The 24,110-nt window shown below is 45.0% G+C and overlaps 1 protein-coding gene across 10 annotated transcripts; it reads left to right on the forward strand.

The window, feature by feature from the left end:
- The first annotated feature begins 102 nt into the window (after positions 1-102).
- Positions 103-22,306, forward strand: EXD2 (exonuclease 3'-5' domain containing 2). Of its 10 annotated transcripts, none has more exons than XM_069784209.1 (11): positions 103-795; positions 900-1,868; positions 2,859-3,031; positions 10,798-11,206; positions 12,123-12,379; positions 13,436-13,562; positions 14,367-14,692; positions 17,004-17,110; positions 17,332-17,467; positions 18,222-18,578; positions 19,745-22,306. In XM_069784209.1, the coding sequence occupies exons 4-11, from the start codon at positions 10,868-10,870 to the stop codon at positions 19,959-19,961; spliced, it is 1,866 nt and encodes a 621-aa protein (XP_069640310.1). In that variant the 5' UTR covers positions 103-795; positions 900-1,868; positions 2,859-3,031; positions 10,798-10,867; the 3' UTR covers positions 19,962-22,306. The 10 variants fall into 10 exon arrangements, with proteins under 10 accessions (XP_069640310.1, XP_069640312.1, XP_069640309.1 ...); XM_069784211.1 differs by lacking the exon at positions 2,859-3,031 and having other exon boundaries at positions 415-795; positions 900-1,036; positions 1,753-1,868; positions 11,065-11,206; XM_069784208.1 differs by lacking the exons at positions 103-795; positions 900-1,868 and having other exon boundaries at positions 2,532-3,031.
- Positions 22,307-24,110: the final 1,804 nt, after the last annotated feature.

Below are 24,110 nucleotides of genomic sequence, written 5' to 3' on the forward strand. Positions count from 1 at the left end.
TCCCCCCTTGTTATGGTTATGATGATTTTTCTTTAGCCAGCCATGGCAGTGAGGTGTTAGACACTCCGCCGCTTCCTGATCCCGCTGGCTCCTCCCCGCTCCCCTCAGCAGCTGATCCTCAGCTGCAGCCCGCGCCTCCCGGCCCGGCTTTAACGTCGCGCCGCCGCCGCCGCTTTTTAACTCGCTCCTGGAACGGCGCGGGGGGGGACGGATAAATTCGCCACTCCGAGGACCTGCGGGAGGACGTTTGCTGCCGCCGCTGCTCGCGGCCGCGTTGCGCTGCCTGAGGGGCGGCCCGGCCCGCCTGAGGGGCTTGCTGCCGCCAACGGCCCCGCGGCCGGCGGGCGCTGCCGCGAGCGGGCGTCGTCCCCGACCTGAGGGGAAGGGGAAGAAGGGAGCTCTGTGGGGCCACAGCCGGCCCGCCGCGGGGTGCGAGGGGTGTCCCGCGGGGTCCTGCGGACAACTCGCCGGAGGGAGGATGAGGAAACAAATAACCCAGGCGCGTAGGGTTTGCGGTGGGGTTTGTCCTCCGTGAACGCTGAGTGATTTCTGCGGGACTTCCAAAAATTATGCCTTTAGAATTTTCTTGAATTTTTTTTTCTTTAAGAGAGTTTTTACGCGGCTCTCCGAGGTTTTATTGCTTGCTCTCTCCTGCTCCTACCTGAGCAACACTGAAAATAGGAGGGTTGCCCCTTCTCAAATGAGTAAGTAGACCTCTCTGCAGCCCCAGAGGACTGATGGAAATGCAGATGAATTTTCTTCTCTTACCCTTCAGTATCAACAAAACCCTAAAAGGCAGCTGGCTAAACAGGTGGAACTGCTCTGTGTTGTCCTTCGCTGTTTTACGACACCCTAACCTGTGTGTTTGTGGGGGAAAAATCTTTTTTTGTCTTTCACAGGGCCCTGTCCCTCACATGTAACATCCGATGCCATGTAAGATAGCAGGAGTGTCATACGAAGAGTAATGTCCGTGAGGTGCAGTGCGGAGCCCCCAGTCCCACCTTGCAGCGTCTGACTGTATACTCCTGCGCGCAAGGTGAGCACTCCCAGACCTGCAGCTTGAAACTTTCAGGCCTGTATTCCCCCACAGGCACAGGTGAACTGGCAACAGTACCTAGGGAAGATAGAGTTTTCAGAAGGTGAGGAATTAGCGTGACAGTCCTGGCCTTCTTTGTGTGGAATTGTACCTGCTGGGAATTAGGAGTCTCCAAACATTAAGACAAACAAACAAACAAAGGCTTCTGACATAAACTGTGGTATGGCAACGTTACTGAGTACTGTTAGACTGCTGCTGTGTTCCAGTGACAGCTTTTCAGTAGAAATTGAAATTATGTCATTATAGAAAGTCAGTTAAGTGCTTTGGGATTCTTCTTGGTTAAGATTATAGAAAGAACATGAAGTCCTATTAACTATGCTTTTTAGTTGACAACGCTATAGCCTTACTTTTAACATACAACAAAAGAAAATAACAAACTTTTCCTTCTAATCAGAGAAAAAGTAAGAAAATGGATACAAAATATAGAACATTTCTTACATTTCAACTTTTTATATAACTTTTTTCTATATGTGATATCAATAGGTATAAATATCAGAACTTAGTTACAGGTATAATAATAATTTGAGAGGAATATCCAGACACACTCTGTTAACAGTTTTCTGTTAGAATGATAACAACGTTAATATTGAAGTGAAAACGAAGAACAGTTAATCTCTTCTGAATCTGAGCTATATGAAGATTTTTTTTTTTTCCAGTTAACAGTTGCTGATGGCCAACTATTGCTATTTAACAGGTCTAGCAAGCCTCAGTATAGAGAGGCAAAGACCCTGTCCATCATGATTTGTGTTTATTACCTTAACTTCAGACACAGGTAAATTGCACTGGTATAAATCATATTTTATAGCTCTTTTGCTTGCATGCCATGAAATTTTGTGTCACTACAATTATATCAGAAACTGTTGCTCACGTTGAATTCCCAACATAGGTAAGTGGCATTACATTTTTCTACCTAGAGACTCTAAACTGAGTCCATCAGTTTGTATTCCATTCTCTATAATTTTTGTATAGCTCACAGCACCATACGATCTGAGATCTTCCAGAAATGCATTAGGGAATCATGCAGTCGTAGAATGGTTTGGGTTGGAAGGGACCTTAAAGATCATCTGGTTCCAACCCCGCTGCCATCGGCAGGGATACCGTCCACAAGGTCAGGTTGCTCAAAGCCCCATCCAATCTGGCCTTGAACATGTGGTTTGTTTTTTCCTGTTTCCTAAGGTACTGCTCAGGTTGGATATCTTTGGTTTCTGTATTGAAATAAATAGGCGTAGGAGCCTTTCATCTGAATTGCAACACAATAAAATCTCTGGTGCTTTTTGTCCATGTTCTGGATCCAGTCTCTAGGAAAGCTGTGTACTTACATGGAAAAAATAGAAATAAAATTATTTCCTAAACCCCCAGTGCTAGGATTTTCAGAAATTATTTAACTGAGGGGTTTTTTTAAATCACAGTTGTAAGCAGTCAGAAAGAAGGTATCATGTTGTCAGAATTTGAAAGAAAAATAATAGAAGACTGCCAATCTGTTCTGCTAAATGCAATACTCTCTCACATGACCATACAGGTTAAAAAAAAAAGAAAGTGTTGGTAAGCATTCTTTTCACTCTCCAATTCCTTTGTTTGAATTAATTTTGAATGTAACACCTAAGGAAATTATCATGACCTGCACTGGTAACATTTTCCTTTGGAAATAATATGTTGCTGTGTTAATAATGCTAGAGTGCTGTAGTCTCTTCAAAACACATACACTATTGGTCTGAGTCGTGCTGAAGTAGCATCAATGAAGCATCTTTTTCTACTTTAATAGGAACCTTCTGCATCTTGGAATGGAATTGAGGTATAGGTGGTACTTAGTCAAACTGATTGGACTTCAACAAGTTACTGTTCTGTTGGACGTGTTAGCTCGTGGGGTGCTGTACTGAGACTGTTTGAATGTCACAGACCAAACTGGATTGAGCCTGGCCAGACTCAATGGGCAGAGTAAGTTGGGGTCTGTTTGTACGCACTGCTTGAGCAGCTTAATTCTGTAGGATGTTTATAGTCTCCTCCATGCCTCAGAAGCAGCATGAAATAAAGCACAAAAAATGTTTTGATTGGAATTTCAACAAGTGGGCAATAGAGGGGAGGAGTCAACTGGAAAGGAAATGGGAGATGATGAACAGGCTGGTGACTTTCTGTAGATGCTTTTGGACACAAAGATGACTAAATAACGTTTGATGCAATACAGAAGAAGGAACTAGCAGAATGCCTCAAACAGAGATGTGGCCAGAGTAATGATCTATGTAAACAATCTTGGGTTGCGGTTTCAGAGTTGCTAATTCCAGGGCTGTGCAGAGCCCAGTCTCCCAGCAGTACTAAATTGATCTGGATCAGGTATGGCCATGGTCTCACATTGCTCTCACATTAGTTTCTGCCCATGCTACAGAGTTTTTGTTCTGCCTCTGGAAGGACTGATAATGCCTGATCTGGTTTTAATGTCTGCTGGTACAAAATTATCCTTTCAACATTTTTTCTGAACAAATTTGAATTGGCAGAATGAGTTAAATTGCATTAGTGGTTTCCATTTGATGACTGTGGTGTATTTGATCATTAATAGGAGGCCTACAGTGAGCTTTATTGTCAGATCATGGCATTTACAGCAGTTGATGGCTGTTGTGTTACAAGCTGCATTGGTTAATGCTGGAGGGAGAGGTATTGGGGCAGTCTAGGTACGGAAGCAAGAGACCTAAACAAGGATCTTAGTTGCACGGATGGATCAAAGGACTTTGTCTTAGAGATGCCGTATAGAAGAAGTTGAAAATTTAGATGTACCCTGGCTGCTAGGATCTACAAAGAGGTTTCAGTCAGAGCTGACAGTTGACATACAAGCTTGAGTGGCAGGTAGACTGGTGATGTTATCCACAGATACGCTCAGAGAAGGTAATAAGAGGGCTTTCAGGGAAGAGAAGGAACCATGTTCCAGCTTTGCTGAGCTTTAACTTCCTGCTAGTCATCCACAGAAGAGAGAAGAGGCTATAATTTGAGTTTGAATAGAGGGAAATAGCTCTGGAGAAAGGAGCAGATCTGTAAATCATCTGCAGAGAGATGTTAGTTAAATCTGTATTTCAGATGAGATAACTCAGAGATAACGTGGGAGGGTAAAAGGAGAAGACCAAGGATACAGCACTCGGAGAGTCTGTCAAAGAACACTTGGAAGGAAGGCTTAAATAGGTAAAAAGAAAAGATTTTAAGGGAAGCATGGTTGATTATATCAGGTCAGAGAGGATGAAGTTTAAATAAATTTTTTTGAGCTCTGTTGAACCTTTGAATGGCTGTGGTTAATCCAGAGTGGAAACAGAGAAGTCTGGACACTGATAGTTAGATGTCTATGGAGTGAGTCTAGAAGTCAAAAAGAGAGAAAGCAGTTATTAGAGAGGAAAGTGGGGCTGAGTCAAGCCTTTTATTAATTTGTTTATTTATACCATCTTTTTATTTTTGAGGGGAAATAGAAACAAAAAGGGTAAACATAGGGTAAACCAAGGAGCCTATGTCATACTTTAGCCATATCACTTTTTAAAAATAATTTTGCTTGTCAAATTTATTCCCTCTAGTGGAAATTAGATGGCTTCTGGGCTTTTCTCCTTTTGCTTACTAATTTCACGGACCAGAAAGGTGGGAAGAACAAGCATTGTTCTCTCAAATGTCTCCCCTTGGGGCTGTTCAGCTAAAGATGTCACTTTAACATGCAGCTGAGCCAATCTAATGACTTGTGGCCACTGAAAGGTGGCTTTATTCTTCGTGGCTGCGTGTTCTGTCCCTTTCCTTGTGCTGATGCTGCTACTTGTTGGACCTGCTTGTCTGCCATTTTACTGAGCTCATTCGGCTCACGGAAATGTCCCAGTGAGTGCCAAAATCAGCACAGGCTAGTTGGGAGTGCCCAGCTGAAAGTGGAGTTTTGGGAGATGGGGGATGTCACCTTCTTAGCAGCCATGAACTGCAAGGCCAACTTAGTTTGCCTTCTGGAACTGAACCACTGGGGCAAGTTAAGCAGCTCTTCAAGAAATGGAATTGTGAAATTCCTCTCTGTTCCTACATAAGCAATGAAAGAGTTGGCAATTAATGAAGAAATATGTTGATGATGAGCAATGTTAATACAACTCATACTCATGGGATCAATTTGGCAGCTCACACCTCTGAGAGCAATTTTTTCAGATTCTTTGCAAAACCTGCAAACTCTGGCAGATCCTTGCAGTGAGTTACCGCTGATTCATCTTTTGGCTTAGGATGTGGTTTCACTGAGATCTGGCTCTATGGTGAGCTAGTTCAAGGAGTTAAACCAGAAGAAAACTCTGGTTTTTTGCTGTGCTAGCTTTCTGCTCACTTAATTCCTTGAATCAAACTGGCACCAGTGTTTGCAAAAGTGAGGCAGTAGAAGAATGCCTACAGGTAAAAGGGGGAAGCAGAATTGCCTTTTCAGCAGGAGCTAAACCTTCTATCCAACCTGTTGCAGTGTGAAACTCCACCTTTAGGATGTGGCTTCACAGTTGATTGAAACCGATCTCATTCTGACTTTTTGATGAAAGAAACGGTCCTGCTGCCTCCCTGGTATCAGCCCTGTTAAAACAAACCTTGCTCAAAATTACTTGTTTGAGTATGTAGTCATGTGGTTACTAGCATTGACATGAGGAAGATAAATCACATTAGGAGTTCAAATGCGAGTTGGGCTTTCTTCTGTAGCTTGGGATGAGGCCCCAAATAGTGTTATTAATGAGCTACTGGGGACTACATGCAGCTCTCTGCTCATTGTCTGCTAACAGCAATTTAAGCCTTGACTGGAGCCTCATCCCTTTGATATTCCACGATCATTGATTTTTCTTTTGAACATCAAGTCATTTACCCTAGTCTTCTCCCTGTTGAAGGATGAGCTAATGTGATTATAAAAATAATTTTTTTTCTGTGATCAGCAGAACAAGCCTGGTTTCCTATGGACTTGTCCTGATGTAGCACTGCTGTGTGGATTCTCATATGTATATTAAGCAGTGTCTGCACATGCTTGCCATTTTATCAGTGACAGCTTTATTAGGATCTGTTTCATCAATTTGGCTTTATATTTCACAGAAGTTACCTTTGTACAAATTTAGATGGAATTGGGCAATGGCTTAAACATGCTTTTTTGGCAAGGAAAGGGGGGAAAGAAAGGGGACCCACAGGCAGAAACACCAACAGACAGTGTAATTGCATAAGCCTTCTTTCCTTAGGAAATCAGGCTAAAAATGAGTCTTTTGACAGAGACCTCTGCAGAGATGTCGGATCAGGCTGCAGAGACAGAAAGAAAAGTAAATCTTGCTGTTTACCATGTAAAGGCTTCCAGTTACTTGCTGCAGCAGATTTCTCATAAGTAAGGCTAGGCCAGCAGTTGGTATTTACTCACTTGGTTACCTTCTCATTTGCAGCAATGTCCCCATCAGACTTTGGGAACTTGTTTCTTTGCCAGAGTGCACTCAAGCATCAGTTGCTTTCATTTATTTTTAATTTAACCTTTATACTTGAATAAATGGCTATGTAGGTAGGAAGACAAACTGTTAAAGAGACTAGTGGTTTACAGGACTGTTCATGTCAGTGATGCCATGAAAAATAAAGGCTTTAAATGCAGCCAAGGATACAATCCTGTTATTGTAGAAAAGCTAGGCTTGGGGGTTCATTATATAGCATCCTCTGTGAGACTTCCAGTGTGTAATAAATGCTGGGGTATTCTATTGTTTTTCTCTCTTTTATAACTTTAAACTTAAGCTCCTATTACCTTAGGAACTAAAATAAACAATTTGTAAAAGGAAAAACTGGTCTATTTCAGATTTCTGGGTGGATGACAGTTTATTACAAATGGGTCCAGCTACGAACAAACTTTGCAGATTTGTTCAGATTTGGTTACTATTCTGAACTCATCTTGAGCTCTGATAGAGTTCTCTTAAGAATGCCTTGCCTACCCTGTAACAGGGCAGATGGATCCTGGACCCCAGCCACATCGGCTTTGTGGGTCTCCTTTGAGTCACTTGAGCCTTGAAATAAGCCTGTCGTGTCCCCAGATGTTAAATTTTTTTTCTGTGAACTAGGTTACAGCTGGATCAGTTCCCTGATTCTCTGACCCCGTCATTACAGAAATGCTGGTGCGGGAGCAGGGAGCAAGCAGTCAATCAGGTTGAACAGGAAATGTGGGACTACTCTTCCAAGTGGCTATCCAGGTTTATGCTAGATTACAATGTCCATGTAAAACAAAGCATTATACATTGACTGGGGTGGCGGTAAGAGGGGAATGAGGGTGGGGTGGCAGGTGAGGGAGAGAAGGGGGGAGAACATGTCCATCCCACTGTGGGAACTTGGTTATAGCCAGACCCCTCCAGCTTTTTCTCCTGAGCATGCATGTGATGATACACTTTTCTCCTGAGCATGAGCCATGTGATGAGCTTCGGAGTAGCGCTGGCTCCTGCTCGGTGACCTCCATTTCAACTGGTCAGTTGTGCCTGGTGCATCGGATCGTAGGGGATGGATGGAGAAGCTGTGGCCGGGTTGTGACTGTAAGGGAGATGCAGACCTGCCCCGTAGAGAAGAATGAACCAGAGACAAGATGTGTGAGTTACTGCAGTGTGTGAGATTGCAATGGTTTGTAACACCCAGTGGATAAATATAAAAATGGATAAAAATTTCTTCACTGTAGAGCAAGATCGAGGGTCTTTGCAGAAAGACTTATTTTACAGGTAACTCAGGTATGAAGCATTTGTACGTTCAAAATACAGACACAAGTCAATGGAAAACAAACTTTCCAGATGTGACCCCACCACGAGCGAGACCTGACATTATGGTACCATGCTGGCTTAGACCAGGTCCTTAGAACAAGCAGCTGTTTAAGCTTTAATGGCCTGGTCATCTTATTTCTGACAGGGAGAGAGCCTTATTTGCTCAGAGAAGCGTTCTTCAGGAAACCAGCTGTGTTCCTTGTTTACTGTCTATTGGTCCCTACCTCATTCCTGAGTTTTAAAAAAAAAAAAAAAGAAGGGAGGGGTGGGTGGGGAGGTGAGCATTCAACAGAAAAAATACTGGTTTTGTAGAGATTTTCTGTGATGATAGCCATTAGCTGCTTTTTTGCACCCCTCAGACAATCTGCTGAATGCCAAGTCTCTGCTAGGGAGATCCTCCTACCCTGATGATTACAAGTGGCAAAGTTAAAATGAAATTTGACTCTGACTCTCAAATTGTCAAAGCAATTTAAAGCAGTATTTCCTGTGGTTTCAGGGTCTCCTTCAAAAAGATGCAGCTAGCTGGGATTCTAACAGCACCAAAACTGGGAAATATTGGGAATTGCAAAGGACTTGGAAGAAATTGGGTGCTGAGATCCTTTTCAGCTGCAGTGGAATTTGGGCTGGGAACTTGTCTGCTTTTTGCTTGGCCTCGAGACTTGATGATGATAACCCTGAACGTGGCAGCTGGCTGTATACTCATTGTCCGTGCGTTGTGGTGTCACGGTTCTAATGTTCATACTTCTTCCCCGCACACGAGCCTTGCCATAATTTTTCCTCTGTTAAACTCCTAATCCTTTTCACTTGGTTTGTCCCTTTTCGTTTTCTTCCAGCTTGCCGCTTTGGCGGTGGCTACGATTTGCTTTATTTGCTTTTGACTTTCCGGTCCGCCTTTGTTCTTCGCCTTCCGTTCCCTGCCTCCCGCTTCGCGTCCCCGGCGCGGAGGGCCCCGGCTGCCCCGCAGGGCTCCCGCTCCTGCCCGAGGAGGAGGCGGGCAGCCCCGCTGCCCCTCGCAGGCAGCCCCGCTGCCCGCCCCGCAGGACTTCGTTTCGCCCGTCCGCCTCACGGTGCTCTCTGGCTGTGGGTGGCTTCCCGCACCCAGCGACGGCTTGCTCGTCAGGCCTTCCTCGCTGCAAGCAGCACACTTCAAAAGTCTCCTAGAAAGAGCTCGCTTTTCAGTATGTCTGGTGCCACGGCATTATTTTTGAGGCGGTATTCCCCGGTTGAAGGGACGCTAACGCCTGCTCAGGGGCTCAGCCGTGCTCGCCCCACACGCGGTTCTCGGCCCGGGAGCGGCGAGACAACCCCACGGGCACTCCGCGGGTACGACCGGGGGCCCTAAGTGACCGCGGCGGTGGCGGGTCCGGCAGCCCGCAGGCCGGGCCGGTACCGAGAGCCGCCGCGCCCCCACCTCAGCCGCCCGGCCGGCAGGTGCCGTACAACATGGCGGCGCCCATCGCCCACTCGCGCTGCCGGGAAAGAGGAAGGAAGCGTCCGGCACTCTAAGCCTCCCGGTGTGCGCGGCGACTACCCGGCGGGGGGGTTCCCGCTGCCGGAGATCGACCGTTCTGCGGAGACGCAGGTAGCGGGCGGGCGAGCTTCCCGCCGGGGCGCCCGTGGGCCGGGCGGAGGCGCGGCAGGGGCTGGGAAGGGAGGGGAGAGGTTGCTGCGCGCATCCCGGGGGCGGGCCGCGCCGGTAGGTGCCCCGGCCGCGCAGGCCGGTGGGCCCGCGGCCTCCCCGGCCGGGCCCTCGTACACTGCCTGCCTGCCTGCCTGCTCGCTCCCCGCGGGGGCGGCGCCCGGGCCTCTTCCCGGCGGAGCCTAAAACGGGCAGCGCCTTCGCCCTGGTGCTGAGGGGAGCTGCGGCCCGCCCCTACCTGCCCCCGTCCCGCCGGGCCTGCGGGGCGGCCCAGAGCAGCGCGCCCTGCTCTCCCCGGGGGAGGCCTGCGGCGCCCGGGCCCGGGCCCGGGCCCGTCCCCGGCCTGCCCCCGCGCGTCGCCCTCGGCCCCGTGGCGGGCGGCCTGGGCCTCCTCGGCCCGCGCTGGGGCTGAGCAGGGGCGGTTTGTCGGGATCCGCAGAAGCGGGCTGCCCGGGGTCGCAGGGCCGCGGTCCGCACCTGCCTCCCCCGGTTCCCACAGCGGTAGCAGCTCTTGCACCGGGGAGAGAGGCCGCAGGTGCCGGTGACCCTCCTTGCTTTCCGTCTTCTCGCTCAGTTTAAGACGTGAGAGTAAACGAACCTGTCGTTTCACAAGCGTTGGGGCAGGTGTCGGCGCGCTGAACGCCGTTAGCGGTTGCGCAGGGCCGTAGTGGCACCCACGCCGCTGCTTCTGCTTGTGCCAAAGAGCGTGCGAGGGCAGACCTTTGAGAGTAACGCGGTGGGTTGGGGAGATGGGGGTGCAGGGGCAGGACTGATTTCAGTTTACTGGAGGGGAGCTAAGCTGTTGCATGATAGAGGGAAAGCAGCGTTATAAACGGATGCTGCTTCTTTAGGGCTTTTCAATGCCTGACGAGCCATTTGACCTTAGTATGGATGTGAATGTAATGGACAATGCCTGTTACTTACTAATGCGTGAATGGACATGCTTATTCTGCAGTAATTTTGTCTTATCCTTGTTTAGGTTGATCTGGTTCCAAACTGAGCTAAAAAGTGTTGATATAAGCCCTGGGTAGTTTATTTTTGGAATCTCAGAGTTTCTGGAAGCATCCAGTTGCACCAGTGTAAATCAATGGATTCCCTTTAAGGTCTTTGGTGGTGTGATCAACAGCAGCATTCAGGCTCCCATTACTGCCCAGTCCACCACTGCAGCAGTCTGTCCCCTGACCCCCAGTCTATCAAAGTGGGACCCGCTCCTTTTTCTGTCAGGATCATGAGTTGTGACTAGAACCTCGTTATGATACCAGTGGGTGTATTTAATACCTCTTAACACATTTCATTAAGTTGTCTTTAATTTCCACCTCTCTCATTTTTCTTTGCAGGCCATGATAAAATCCTACAATGCCGTTTTGAGTGGGTAAAGCGAAGGGGGGAAAAGGGGGATAAAAAAAAATGCCCAAGCAAACAGCAGTGACGATTACGTTGGCGACCCTGCTGGGTGTTGCAGTGGGGGGCCTGGTTTTGTGGAAAGCAACCCAGCGTCGGAAAGGAAAAGCATGCTGTAGTAGTCAGCAAGAGGAAGCAGTTACAAACTCAGGAGATGAGAAACTGATTAAGGCAGAGGATAAGGAGGTGCTTTCCTTCTTCAGATCTCCCACCTTTTCCTGGGTAGAGAGGACCCTTGGTGCAGACATAGTGATAGTTTCAGAGCAGGAGGAGTGGGATCGTGTTGAACCTTTGCTGAAGAAGGAGCTGGAGAAGTGGCCAGTACTTGGAATTGATTGTGAGTGGGTGAGTGATCAAGAAGCACCTCCTTTAGACTGCAAATTGCAATGGGAAATCATTGAGGGTGGAGTGATTCCTTTTCTTAAATGGATACAACAGGACTGACTATTGAAACTGCCTGTGTGATTGTCTGTCATGACGGCAGTAAAGTAGCTGCTACTTTTCACTTATCACGTTTAAGTGTGCTGACTGTAAGTTTTTAATTCACTAGTTGTATTAGTTTATTGAACTCCTGTGATAAGTTGACTATACTAAACGTAGTGATAATTGTATGGCTAAATATAGCATTATGTGTTTTGTATAATATCTCTCTAAAGGTGATTTACTAGAAGTAGCTTGGGTTTACGTTATTTTAAATCCAGGTACATCTTAAGAAACAATTTCTTAAGAATAATAAATCCCAAAAGGATGATAATACCAATATGTAGATATAACTCACTGGGACTACCAGAAAGCAAAGTTCCTCTTCCGCTTGTACATTTGCCTGTGTGAACTCTCAAAACAAGCTTTGAGTCATTTATAAAGCCTGGCTTTGCCATTATTTTGGCTGGAAATTTATTCACCCCACAGTCATTAGTATAAGCCACAGTTAATGTGTTTGCCATAAACAGTTATGTAGTGGGTGGCTTTCTGCTGATGTGGATTGAGAAATGTGTCTGATTTCTTCCATCAGCTCAGCTATGAGGAGGAAGGGTGAAAGGGGAAAAGTTTCTCTTGTAGGAGTGTGGCAAGAAGTAGCTTGGGGACAGTAATACTGTGAAACAGATCACATAATTTGCAGTAAAATTTGAGACGTGACAATACTTGACTGTATAAACTGATAGGTATTTCCTGTCTTCAGTGGCCTCTTTTGCAACTTGTTCTGGCTCCAGTACTGCTAATAACACTGTAACCCAGACTCTGATTTTTGTCTGTATTTCAGGTATCTGTGGAGGGAAAAGCGAATCCTGTATCCCTCCTACAGATGGCTTCTTCCAGTGGCCTCTGCATTCTTGTTCGGTTGCCCAGGCTAGTTTCCAGTGGACAGACTATCCCAAAGACTTTGTTGGACATCATGGCAGATAGTGCTGTGTTGAAAGTTGGGGTAGGATGCTGGGAAGATGCTTGCAAGTTACTTCATGATTATGGTCTTCCAGTCAAAGGGAGCGTGGATCTCCGGTATTTAGCCATGAGACAGCGGTGAGTGTCTGAAGACAGAGGCAGCTCTGTTTGAGGCATCATTTAAGTTGGAAATATTTTAAAAGCAGTTTGCATATGCTGAATGATACCAGGCAGGTAGGTTTGGAGTTTTCAGTGTGGTTTTAGAGGATGGGCATTGACAGCTGCAGCCTAAGAACATGTCATGCTTCTATTTTATGGTCTTAATGGAATTGAAATCTTCATGAAGATTTCATATGCTAATTGTGTCTGTTAGTCTTCCCATGCAGTACCCTTAGGGACTTTTCTGAGTATCATGCTTCAGCTTTTAAGAAGTTGAGGCACAGTGACGTAATGTAATGAGAGTGATCACCATGTCAACAGATGTTAGAATACACTGCCTAGAAGTATAGAGTAAAATGTGCCAGGGCATGTAAGTGGAACTGTTGAATTACAGGATTTCTTGAAAAATGACTAAATAAACCAGGTCTAATTTTTTCTCTTAATAACAATGCTTCCATTGAAAGGTTACAATTATGATGCCATTTTCTCATCCTTCATTCTTCCTAAAATAAAATGTTTTACTTGGGAGTATTCTTCACATAAAGTATATATATGTCTGGGTGTGTTGTTAGTGATCTGGGGCATGGGACTGCTGACCTGATGGTGCCTTTTTAGCACTGAGGATGGACTTCTTGTCACTAGTAGCCAGGATTCCTCTGAGTCATTCCTGGCTCTCATGCTCCTCATGAATCCCTGGGGCAGGCGGTCCATCACTCTATCATAGGTCTGTTTAGTTCAGAAGTAGGTAGTGCAGAGCCAAACGCTTCAGCCTTAAATGTTACCAACTCCCAGCCTTGCCTGTTTTGCCTATTGCAGGCACTAGATAATTACTAAATTACTGGAAAGGACATTCTAGCGGCAGGGAGGGAGAGGGTCTGTAAAGCTGACAGGCAACTGTATGCTGTTTGAGTGGGAGTCATGCATCATGTGCACTATGTTTTGGCAGGTTCAGGGTGGTATGAGGCCATCTGAATTTGCATGGGTGTATAGTTTAATTTTTAATATGTTTGTTCCACTTTCTTTGTTAAACTGAAGGAAGGATCTACTTCACAACTGCCTTAGCCTGAAATCTTTAGCTGAAAACGTCCTGAACTGCCCACTTGACAAGTCTCCTCATGTGCGTTGCAGCAACTGGGAGGCAGAAGAACTGACCCAAGATCAGGTGGGTCCTCCACTTCAACTTAGTGTTTTGGGAGGAAAAGCAACCTTATTAGTAGAGAAGAGGCATTACAACAGGGAGATCTGAGCCTTTGAGTTCTGCCTCAAAACCTTATGTGTGACTGTGGTCTGAAGTTAATTTCAGACTCTGTGCCTGCATTTCCCTCCTTTTCAGTGCAGATATTTTTGTGCTGTTCTCCCTGCGTTCTTGATCCTTGTTTTCCTTTAGTCCTGAAAGATCTGTAAGGGAAGATCCCTTGAAGAAGTGTTTGTGCACCCAAACCCTCACCTTTTTATTACTTTCTTTCCTCCAATCTGTAGCAGTGAGTGCAATATTAGAGAGACACCCTGGAAACCTTGTTGACCATCTTTAGACCGTTATGGTTTCTCTGATTGCTCGCTTCCTTTACAGTCATGCTGCAGATGTCTACAAAATCAGTGACCAGTAGAGGGAGTGACAGGGTAAATAACCACACTGAATATTTGTAGACAGTATGTCAAAAGGGAGCTTTTTATTAGTTAGAGAGGGCTTGGTGGGGCAGGAGGGTGTTTAACGCCTGGCTGACCTGAATTTTTTTCAGTCCTTTGCAGTTCCTGGGGGCACCCGTGAGTATTTCAAGTCTGACTGACCCTAAAAATGTGGGTTGCGGTGATGTTACGGAAGTGTCACTCAACTGCCAGAACTTTGTGTGAACTTCAAAAGGAAATATATCCAGCTTCTTGCTTTACTGTACCAACTGTTAAAGACTGATAATGTTTGGGAGTGTTTGCTGTTTGTCAGTATCTCGATGTCTACGTTTTTCTGCAGGTTCTATATGCTGCTAGGGATGCCCAGGTCTCAGTGGCTCTGTTCTTCCATTTGCTGGGATTTACCAGCCTCCCTGCTACATCTGAAGGTGAAAACTCTGCCGCTGCTTGGGAAAACGTGCTGGGTAAATGCAGGGGCTTGGTGGATATCCCATTTAGAGGAAGAAGGAGTGGCAGCACAGGAGAGGAGAAGAGTGGAGAGGGACGCTCCCCTCAGAAAACAAAGAATCGGAAATCTTCAGTGAATAGCCAGTCCTCTGGCAGTCAGCAAGTGAGAGATCCACGGAGGCAGAAGCGAAAGCCTCTGGGTGTGGGATATTCTGCACGGTAAGTCTATGAGCACATTTTACTCTTTGCACCACAGATGGAAAACTTTGAATGATGCCTCATGCTCTATTCATTAAACAAAGTGGATAGTATGAGCTAGGAAAGGAAACACAGGACCTAACAGTCATGGAAGCCAGATCCTGTTTCTGTTTTCCTCATTTCCCTCTAGGTGGTATTGAAAGCGGGGGCAGCACTTGGATCTTTACTAGGTCATGAGCAGGTTGAGGGGTTGTCTTCAGCTTTTGACCTTCCTTCTCCTGTGGAGGCATTAGCTGGAGAGCAGAGTCCCAGCAGGAGGCGGTTGGCTGTTTGGGTGGCATTTACTGCCCGAACAGCTATGCCCTGTCTCCTCCAGGGAAAAGGTGGCAACTGCATAGAGCTTGTCCTTTCAGTGGGATCTGCCTCGTGGACTGCTGTTTGTACTGTGCTGCCACAGAGATGTCAGGTACAGAGCAGAGCTGAAAGCTGAGGTTAGGAGGGGTGAGACACGTTATGTGAGGTGCCAGAGGGCACAGGAAGGAACAGTCTGTGGCAGCATCAAAGCACTGTGCTTCTGTGTTGGCCAGGGAGAGAGAGGAGGAAACGGTACTACTTTGGCCTTGCAGAGGCAGCTGTTGCTGGATCCAGGATCCCTGTCCCGCAGGTGATTTTGTGGAGCAAATCCTAAATTCTTACAGCTTTTTGCTAATGAGAATTCAGTTGTTTTTAAATTAAAACAAGCTGGAGAAGTCTCTTTAAGTTCAATGCAGTAGAAGATGTGGAGAGCCAATATGCTTGTTTTTGTTTGGATACAATCTAAAAATTTATCACTGGATGTAGGAACTAAAATTGTCTGATTACCATTTAGAAAGAAAACTAGTCATTTTAGTATTTATTTTCTCCTTTTCAAGTTTATTGGATTGGCAGAGGAGACATTACAATGCAGTCAATAATATTGATTTCATTAGCAGTCATTAATGGTATTGTGTTGTACACAGCAAGTCCCTCCAGATTTTTTTTTTTTTTTCAGTTGGAGCTTGTGTCATACAAAACAGAAGGACTGCCCCTCATGGGAGAATTAAAATTTAAGCAAAATTGCATTCCAAGCTAAATTGAGATCTCCCCACATTTGTTTATTTTTTTATTGTTTTTAATGGTGCTTGACTTCATGAGAGATCTATAGGCTAACTCTTCTTTACAGTATCTCCAGCAGCATGGCTCTGGTCTGTAATAAGACTGGATGCAGTTTCAAAAGTCCTTTTCCACTCTTCCTTTCTATAAGCCTGTTTAGTTTTAATGTTTATTCATTTAGAGTTGGGAATTATTCAAAGCAGCTGAACTGCTGATGCTCAGTGGAAGGAGACCTCCTGTATCATTATTGTTTTGTTGGATTTTTTTCACCCCATGGACCTCAGAAGAAATCCTTGTGTCAGATTACATAGCCTGTGAATCAACCTTTTTAGCTGGTAGAGCTCTTCTGAGTATTTATTTATACGATCTTGCTGGGAAGAAGAAAGGAAGCTTTTCCACAGCATATTGTGACATGTCTGTATCTCTGGCCAGTTCCTCCCAGGTGCTCCTTGAGCTGAGCCTGCTCTGCTCTTGAGTTTTGTTTGAAGGAGGTTGGCAGAGTAATGAAATGTTTCCTGCAAAACAGAGCCCTTCCACACACTGCCACAAACCACCAGAGACTACTCAAGCACGACTTCTTGCTACTGACTAAGGTCAGGTGCCTGTGTTTCAGAGGGCCTCAGCTCAGCTTTGTTGTTCCCATGGACTCGTGTGTTTGGGTTCCCAGTGCTGCAGGAGCCTTTTTACAGCATTTCTCTTGGATGAATGAAGTACTTGCTGTTTACACTAAGTTTTAGAAAAGTCATCTTAATAAAACATTAAAGTATGGGCTTAGGCAACTGATCCTTGAAACTGCCTTGCCTGTAAATTGACACTCTCTTTTAGCTTACTCTTAGCTCATTGTCCTTCTTGACTTCAATTCTCTTTTGCTTTCTAATGTAATTTTTTTTTGAAAATGCTGTCATCATTGGTGGCATCTCTTGAAAACTGGGATTCAGAGTTACAATTCTATTGGCAGCAGGAGAGCAAAGATATCTTACAGTCAGTTGGTGAACCCCAGGTAAGTTTTCAGATGTTCTGCTTTCAGATGTTCTGTTAGCAGCAGCCTTTGTAGTGCTCGGCAGCTTTAAGTGTGTGTTTAGGGGCACTTCTGTGATTTGGAGGAGGCTGCATGAGTTGCAGTGTGGAACACATGGCTATAGAGAACTCTGTCTTTTTGGCATGCTATTATAGTCGCTGTGATGCTGCCCTTATTTCATAGAAAATCTCCACTGTATGACAACTGCTTCCTGCATGCTCCAGATGGACAGCCCCTGTGCACTTGTGATCGCAAGAAGGCTCAGTGGTATCTGGACAAGGGGATCGGAGGTAAGCATACCAATTTTCCTGTCGGTATTTGAAATACAGCTTGCTTGTTTGTTTGTTTTGCCTTGTTTCTTACGTAACTGGGCATTAATTTTTTTGTATCCTTTCTTATTGGAAATACTGTTGGGGATTCACTAGGATGAATCCTATGTTTTAGGATCGTTATTTTAGCTTTCAAATGCAAATTTGTCTTGAATGTTCTCTATTTGCCTTTACCCTTTCAGAGCTAGTTAGCACAGACCCATTTGTTGTGAAGCTGCGGTTTGAGCCTTCAGGACGTCCTGAGTCTCAAGTTGATTATTACCTGACAGTCAAAGAGAACCTGTGTGTTGTATGTGGCAAGCGAGAGTCCTATATCCGGTGAGTTGTTTAGTGGTATAGGAGGAAAATCCATCTTTTAAAACAGGACTGAGGTCTGCATCTAGTTTGGCATCCGGAAGCATGGTTAGTGGCCTGAAACATCATGCTTGTTCACAGCCTGGATGGGCTACCGCTATTTGAATGCTCTGTAGTCATATGTTTCTGGGTAAGTTTGACACTGAACAGGCCAGCATTTCCTCTTACAGAGGCAGGAGGTGTCAGCCCTTGCAGAGAACAAAGCGTATGGAATGTGTATGTGCTGCAGTTTGAATGACAGGGGGCAGCAGTATGCCAACACACACTGTTCTGATGGCATCTCCTTCTGAAAATAGTTGTACTATTCCTTCCACTACTTAATCCTTGTATTTTTGAAAGGTTTAGGTGAGCCTAAAACCCATGAGGTCACAAAGGGTGAGATTTTTGTCTTCACAGCTGCTACTGTTTGAGAGGTATGCTTCTCATAGTGCATTGCTTTATTTTTTTGTTACAGTATGAATCACTTTATGTTTTTTTAAATGGAAGCAATGAATTTTTAGACGGGGAAAAAAAAAGAGGAACGCAGCAAACCTGTAGAGAGAAGTACAAATAAAAAGAAGTTGCAGAACCTGTTGCTGCATTGAGGGTCCTGACCCTGGTGATCTTTGTTTTCCTGGACTTTTAGTATTAGTTGACGCTTTGTGGGCCAGGAAGAGGAGGAACTGCGGAGTAGCAGCTCCAGGCAAATGTAATGAGCTGGCTGGTTTGTCTTCCCTAGGAAGAACATTGTTCCTCACGAATACCGAAGACACTTTCCTATCCAGATGAAGGACCACAATTCCCATGATGTGCTCCTACTCTGCACGTCCTGCCATGCCATCTCCAATTACTATGACAACCATCTCAAGCAGCAGCTGGCTGAGGAGTTTGGTGCTCCCATCGGCTCTGAGGAAGGCGTGCGTCTGCTGGAGGATCCTCTACGCAGGCAAGTGCGCTCGGGGGCCCGAGCCCTGCTGAATGCAGACAGCCTGCCTGACTCCCGAAGGGCAGAACTTCTGCAAAGCATCAAGGACTTCTTTAACACAGAGGTAGTCACCCCAGAGATGCTTCAGGAAGCAGCTGGTCTGGAAACCAGGTATAACAAGCCCAACAGTAGATGTAGCGTTTTAGTCATTTATGTTGGCATATAAGTTCAACAAAAAGTTGTTTATGCACAGAGCCTTGGGTCAATAGTACTGTAGCAAAATAAAAGAAAATTCAGCAGGATTTGCAGAGCTGAGGATCACACATGCTGATTTCCCTCCCCTCCCAAAGCCTTTTAGTGAAAATAAGACAAAACCTCTTGCTGGTGTCCTTGGGATATTGAGGTATCTTCCCTGAAATAATGGTGTCAAGTTAAGGAGTGTCTGAATTTGAGACTACTAGGAGTTCATCTGCACAGGAAAAATGAGTCTCTAAAAGCATAACTTTATCACTTGTATAAGCCTGCAGAGTCTGGATTCATAGTACTTTGATACATTTAACTAGAAAGCAAGGATAGGAAGAAGCTAATTGTTTGTGCTGTAGCTTAAGGCTCTAAGCAGACAAGCACACTCTGCATTTCTTACTGTGTTTTTGGTTTTGTTTACCCTCTTCTCCCCTCAACCCAGCAGTGGTCTGTGAACTGCAGCTCTTGTTTCTTCCCCTCTTTCCCTTTCTTTTCTAGCAATCTCGTTCGGTTCTTGCTCTCTGTCTTCTCCTCCGCTATTTTATACTTCTTTTAAAGGACAAATCAGGGAGGGAGACTGAAAGACAATCATATCAGAAATCCTCTTCCTCCTCTTTCTCAAAGCCTCCCCAAATATCTTTTCTTAACTAGTATCTGGTCTCTGTCTGCAGGAAGTCAGTATTTTCTCCTTGTTATGCTCACTGTTGTTTGTAATGTGCCAATGTTAGAACCTATCCAGACAGGGAATTCAGTGGCAGGATCAGGACTCTGGAGTGTCATATAGTTCTTGCCTTGAGAAATTTGCAATCTGTCTCCTGAGGAGCTTGTAATGGACCTTGAGAGCTTTGTTTAGCATTGCTATAAAAGAACACTTTCTCAGTTCAAAGAAACCAGCTTCCCAGTGTGACTGTGTTCCAGAAAACAGTCTGGCGTTGAAGCAAAGCTTAAAACTCTCCCTCTTGGTTAGCTTACCGTGTGTCTGTAATTAAACTCTGCAGTTGAAAGCATCTTCAGTGTCTTGCTGTTCATTGGAGACAGGTCTAGAGCCTGACAGTGGGTTTGTGTGAAAATAAACTCTGCTTGTGTCCTGGCAGGATCTGCAATGAGAGCTACATGCCACATGGACTGAAGGTGGTGCAGTGTTTTGCTAAAGGAGGCCTGCGCTCCCTTATGCAGTTGGAGAGACGCTGGCGGCAGCATTTCTTGGACAGCATGCAGCCCAAGCACCTCCCAGAGCAGTGGTCAGTGGACCATAACCACATGAAGCTGATCCGAAAGTATGGGGAAGATCTTCAGATTGAGCTGTCGTGAAACTAGCTTCCTGGACTCTAGATAGTGTCTAATGGATATATGTAACTGAAGGTGGAAGGACTGTTTTTATTTCTATGTCTCCACTAACACCTGGGCCTGGGTTTGCAAACAGGCAGCAGTAGATCTGCCAGATTTGGTGTTTTTATAGAGTTAAATCTGTTGACTTGAATTTTCAGGGGGTTTGGAATTTTTAATCCTAGTATTGTCACTGCCTGGTTCAGTGCAAGAGTGATATGCTAAGGGAACTTGTCTTCTCAAAGTGACTATGGAAAGTTATTTTCTAACCCCCAGGATGTCTGATGCCTCCAGACTATCTCTCTTGACACAGAGCACAATATAGGAACATTTCCAGGTTTTCTGACAAATACATCTGTGCCCTTGGCTGCACTTTGAGAGTCTCCTGATAAAAGTCTCTCTTTGCTTTCAGTGCAGTTGTATTCATATGAGTTCTTCTCAGAGAAGACTCCCTGCCAGACAGAGATTCCATGTTTGGAAGTGGCAAAGAAACCTTACCTTTCTTTTTTTGCAGATTCTGAGCTGTATCAGCATTGCAGATAGACCTCAGTGAGTTTCCTGGTGGCAGTTGCCTGATGGGAAGCAACACTCTGACTCTGGCAGTGTGGAAGGACCCGTGTCAAGTCTTTTCTTAAACAGCTTGCAGCAATGCACAGTCTATAAAAAAATGTTCTTTCCTAATTCCACTTGTTTATCATGAATAGCTCTTGCGGGTACCTTTTCATGTCAGACTGAAAGAAGGTTGGGTGTCTTAAAAGGGATGAGAGGAAACAAATGTCATTTAAAGACCAGCATCTTTTTAAGAGGTCAGACCACATGTGGCAGAAAACTGGAAAATCTGGCGTTCTGTTCCTGGATTTGACATGTGTGGTGGTGAGCAGGTCATACTCTCTCCATGCCTGTTTCCCTGTCTCTAAAATGGGACTAATAATACTTAACTATCTCACAAGGGTGTTGTGAGGCTTAATTAATTCATGTTTTTGTAAAATGCTTTGAAAATACAAGCTAGTGTGTGTTCATTATTACTGTTGTTTTTTTAAAATGTGTTGCTGTCTTACTTTCTTAAATATCCATGTTTTTTGCCTGTTGCTAGACCTTAGTGAAATAGAACTTTTTAAAAATACATAGCCCTTTCTGTGAAATCACTTTTGATGATTTTGATTGCATGATATGAGTGTGCTTCTCCTGAATGATGAAGCTGTGCTCAACTTTTATAGGTCTCTCTAAAGACCCTTCAGTAAAACCCTTACCGTACTTCACACTACTGCATATAGCACAGTTGACCCATATTTTATTATAACATCTGGGCAGAATCCTGGGCCTGCTGTGATCATGGCTGAAACTTTCCCTTATCAGATAATTCAAGAAATTTCAGAGGCCAGGGGTGAAAAACCTGTTTGTAGCAGAGACCGTTTGAGATAAGTAGGAGCTGTGGAGAAATGGTATGTTAATGCCATAACAGAGGAGCTGCAGTAACAGCCTAAGCACAAGGAATCGAAGATTCATGATATATACTACTTATCACAGAGCTGCAAATGAGACCATTTTCTCATTATAAGGGCAATTCTATTCCTTTCCTGTGCCACTGATGGGTCTTAACAAAAACTGATCTAGCCAAATGTGTCCTGTCTCTATGCTCATTCACACAGCTGCTTATAATCTCTGCAAGAATCAGCAAGAACCTCCTGCAGCTTGGATGTAACTATTTCTCTCCAAAGCATTTTGAGCATGTGTTCAGATAGTACTATCTCCTGTCTTCAGTGCCATCTGATCAGTGTGGCGAGAGATCTTTGCATGGCTCAGAAACTCCGTTTCAACAATCAGGAGTAAAAGGTGTCCATCTCAATTCTTCATTCTGCTTTGTTTTTTCTCCTTGTTCTGATGTAGGAACTCCTGATAAAGCTGTCCTTGTTTGATGGAACCAATGGGATGACCACAGGGCTGCTGTCTTTTCTGTTTGTTGAGATAAGAAAATGATGTTGAGACAAGAATTGGACTACACATCCTCTAAATTTAACGAATCAGTGGTATCATTGAAGAGTTTTGTGGGTTTTTTTTCCAGATCACTTGTTCAGAAATAGGAATTTGCAAGGAAAACTTCCTTTATAAATATTTTCTTAACTAAGATTCTTTGTTGTTTGTAAGATATCCTTAAGTTGCATCATTTTAAGTCAACCTGAAAGAGGAGGGGAAGTGATATATTTATTGTGCAGAAATAGATTATTTTTATATGATTATGATTTTAAATTCTGCCAGTCTATAGGTAAAACTTTCTTGTATGTCTTCATCGCTAATTGTCACACTCAGTAAAAATTTGCTGTTTTACCAGACTTAACCACTGCTGAAGCTCTTTTTTTCTTTTTCACATGCCTGCTTTTTCTCTTCTTTCCCTGTGTCTCACCCTGTCCTTACAAGTCCATTGTTCCTTACAGTAACACCTGGACCTCACCCTCTGAGTTTCCCTTTCCTGTGACTTCCCTATCTGTCTGAGATGAGCTGTGGAAGAGCTGGCAGCAATACTGTACTTCGAAGTAGTGCGATAGCAGATTTGCTCAGGTATACTTGACTTGTTGTTCTGAGGCTCTCAGTGGATTCAGGTGCTGTCCTTGGCCTGGTCGTGTTGGTCAGTCATGATGGCTACAGATCTACATTTTTTTTTAAACAAAAACTTAGATTTTGCTCAACCTGAGCATTCATCTAGGTTGCCCCAAGTATCTTACCTATACTAGGACCCTCCTGCACTAAACCATGCACATCCATTTTTGTCTGCCGAGAGAGAGAATTGCCATGCCCCTCTGTGTGGGCTGGCTTTCACAACATGGGATTTTTCTTTCCATCGGTTGTCACTTTATGTCTGTAAGTTTGCCCAAGGTACACTGCCAGAGATGGAGGAAATTTTCCCTTTTACCTGGTACTTGATGCCACCTGCCTCAAATTGGTTCTTGCAGGTTAGTGGGGAGCATGCTCCAGCTGCTTAGGTCCCCAGACCTGTCTTGGCTTATGAATTCCCTGCAGAATTTGTCTCCATCCTTTTTGTTTCAGGTGTTTTGCCCATGTGAAACAGATGTGCTTTTCTAAGAATGCGACTGGGTACATGTTTCCAGAGACGGTCCTCTGGACCAGGAGTACCAACAGCCCCTGTGGGAGGTTAGCTTGCCTTTCCCCATGGGCTGCAAACTGGTTTCTGTCTTCCCAAACACTACAGTTTGCCTTTTTCTTGGCTTTGCAGTAACTTAGACACTATTGCAAGGTGCAGGAATTACCAGCCGAGCAGCATTTTTGATAGTCTGGTAGTTGGAGATGCAGTAAGCGCTGCATTTCTGAGCAAACCGTACATGACATGTTAATTATGCCGCTGACAGACTTGGCATTTGGAGTGCCTTGGTTTCCCTCCTTTGACAGTCTTTAAAGGTCCCAGCTGTCACATCCATGACTGACAGGACTGAAGACAACATATCCCTGTGGGCTTCTTACATTTTTCTCTGTTTGGTATTCACTAATGGCAGGGATGGGAAGCTGTCTTCCTGTTGCATTTCTATTGCTCTGGCTCCCTAGGGAGTATCTGAACTCCACGCTATCTGTAAGGTGGTTTTGGTGGGGTTTATTATTTTTTTTTCAGTGAAGGCAACGTGGTTAGCCTTGAGAAGTACCTCATTGCCCTGGCCCTGTGCCCAAATGCCTTTGAGGAACTGGGCCTTTTGCACGTGCAGAGGCAGCCTCTGTAATGAGGAGTCATCAGGAGCCCTCGCCAGTGTGCAGTGTTCTGTACTGATGTAGAGACACCTCTAGTCTTAACCAGTAGGTCAGTTCCCATCCCTGCTCCTTGATCTCGTCCTTCCTTCAGGCCTCCGCAGTAGACCAGACCTATACTGCCTTCTTCATTCCCAGAGTCCGACACAAACTGCATCCCCTTGATGTTCTTTGGGAATAAGGGCCGTTTAAAAGCCCTTTCTCTCATTTCTACGCAGTGCTGTGTTATTGGCATAAGGGCTTTTCCCCACCCTCAGGGGTACACTGTTCTGGAGAAAGAGAGAGGCAGTTTGAGGTAAGTGCAAAGAAGATGTATCCAGCTTTCTCTGTGAGTTATTAAGGGAGCCACAGTGTGCCCTCTTGTATTAGCCCTGCATCAAGGGA

The sequence above is a fragment of the Haliaeetus albicilla genome, chromosome 5, assembly GCF_947461875.1.
Source record: "Haliaeetus albicilla chromosome 5, bHalAlb1.1, whole genome shotgun sequence".
Classification (NCBI taxonomy): domain Eukaryota; kingdom Metazoa; phylum Chordata; class Aves; order Accipitriformes; family Accipitridae; genus Haliaeetus; species Haliaeetus albicilla.

What these genes read in the sequence shown, in the direction of transcription:
- EXD2 (XM_069784209.1), top strand. Translation starts at nt 10,868, where the DNA reads ATGCCCAAGCAAACAGCAGTGACGATTACGTTGGCGACCCTGCTGGGT. An exon ending in TTGGAATTGATTGTGAGTGG is followed by an intron (nt 11,207 to 12,122) that starts GTGAGTGATCAA and finishes TCTGTATTTCAG; the next exon opens with GTATCTGTGGAGGGAAAAGC. An exon ending in AAGAACTGACCCAAGATCAG is followed by an intron (nt 13,563 to 14,366) that starts GTGGGTCCTCCA and finishes GTTTTTCTGCAG; the next exon opens with GTTCTATATGCTGCTAGGGA.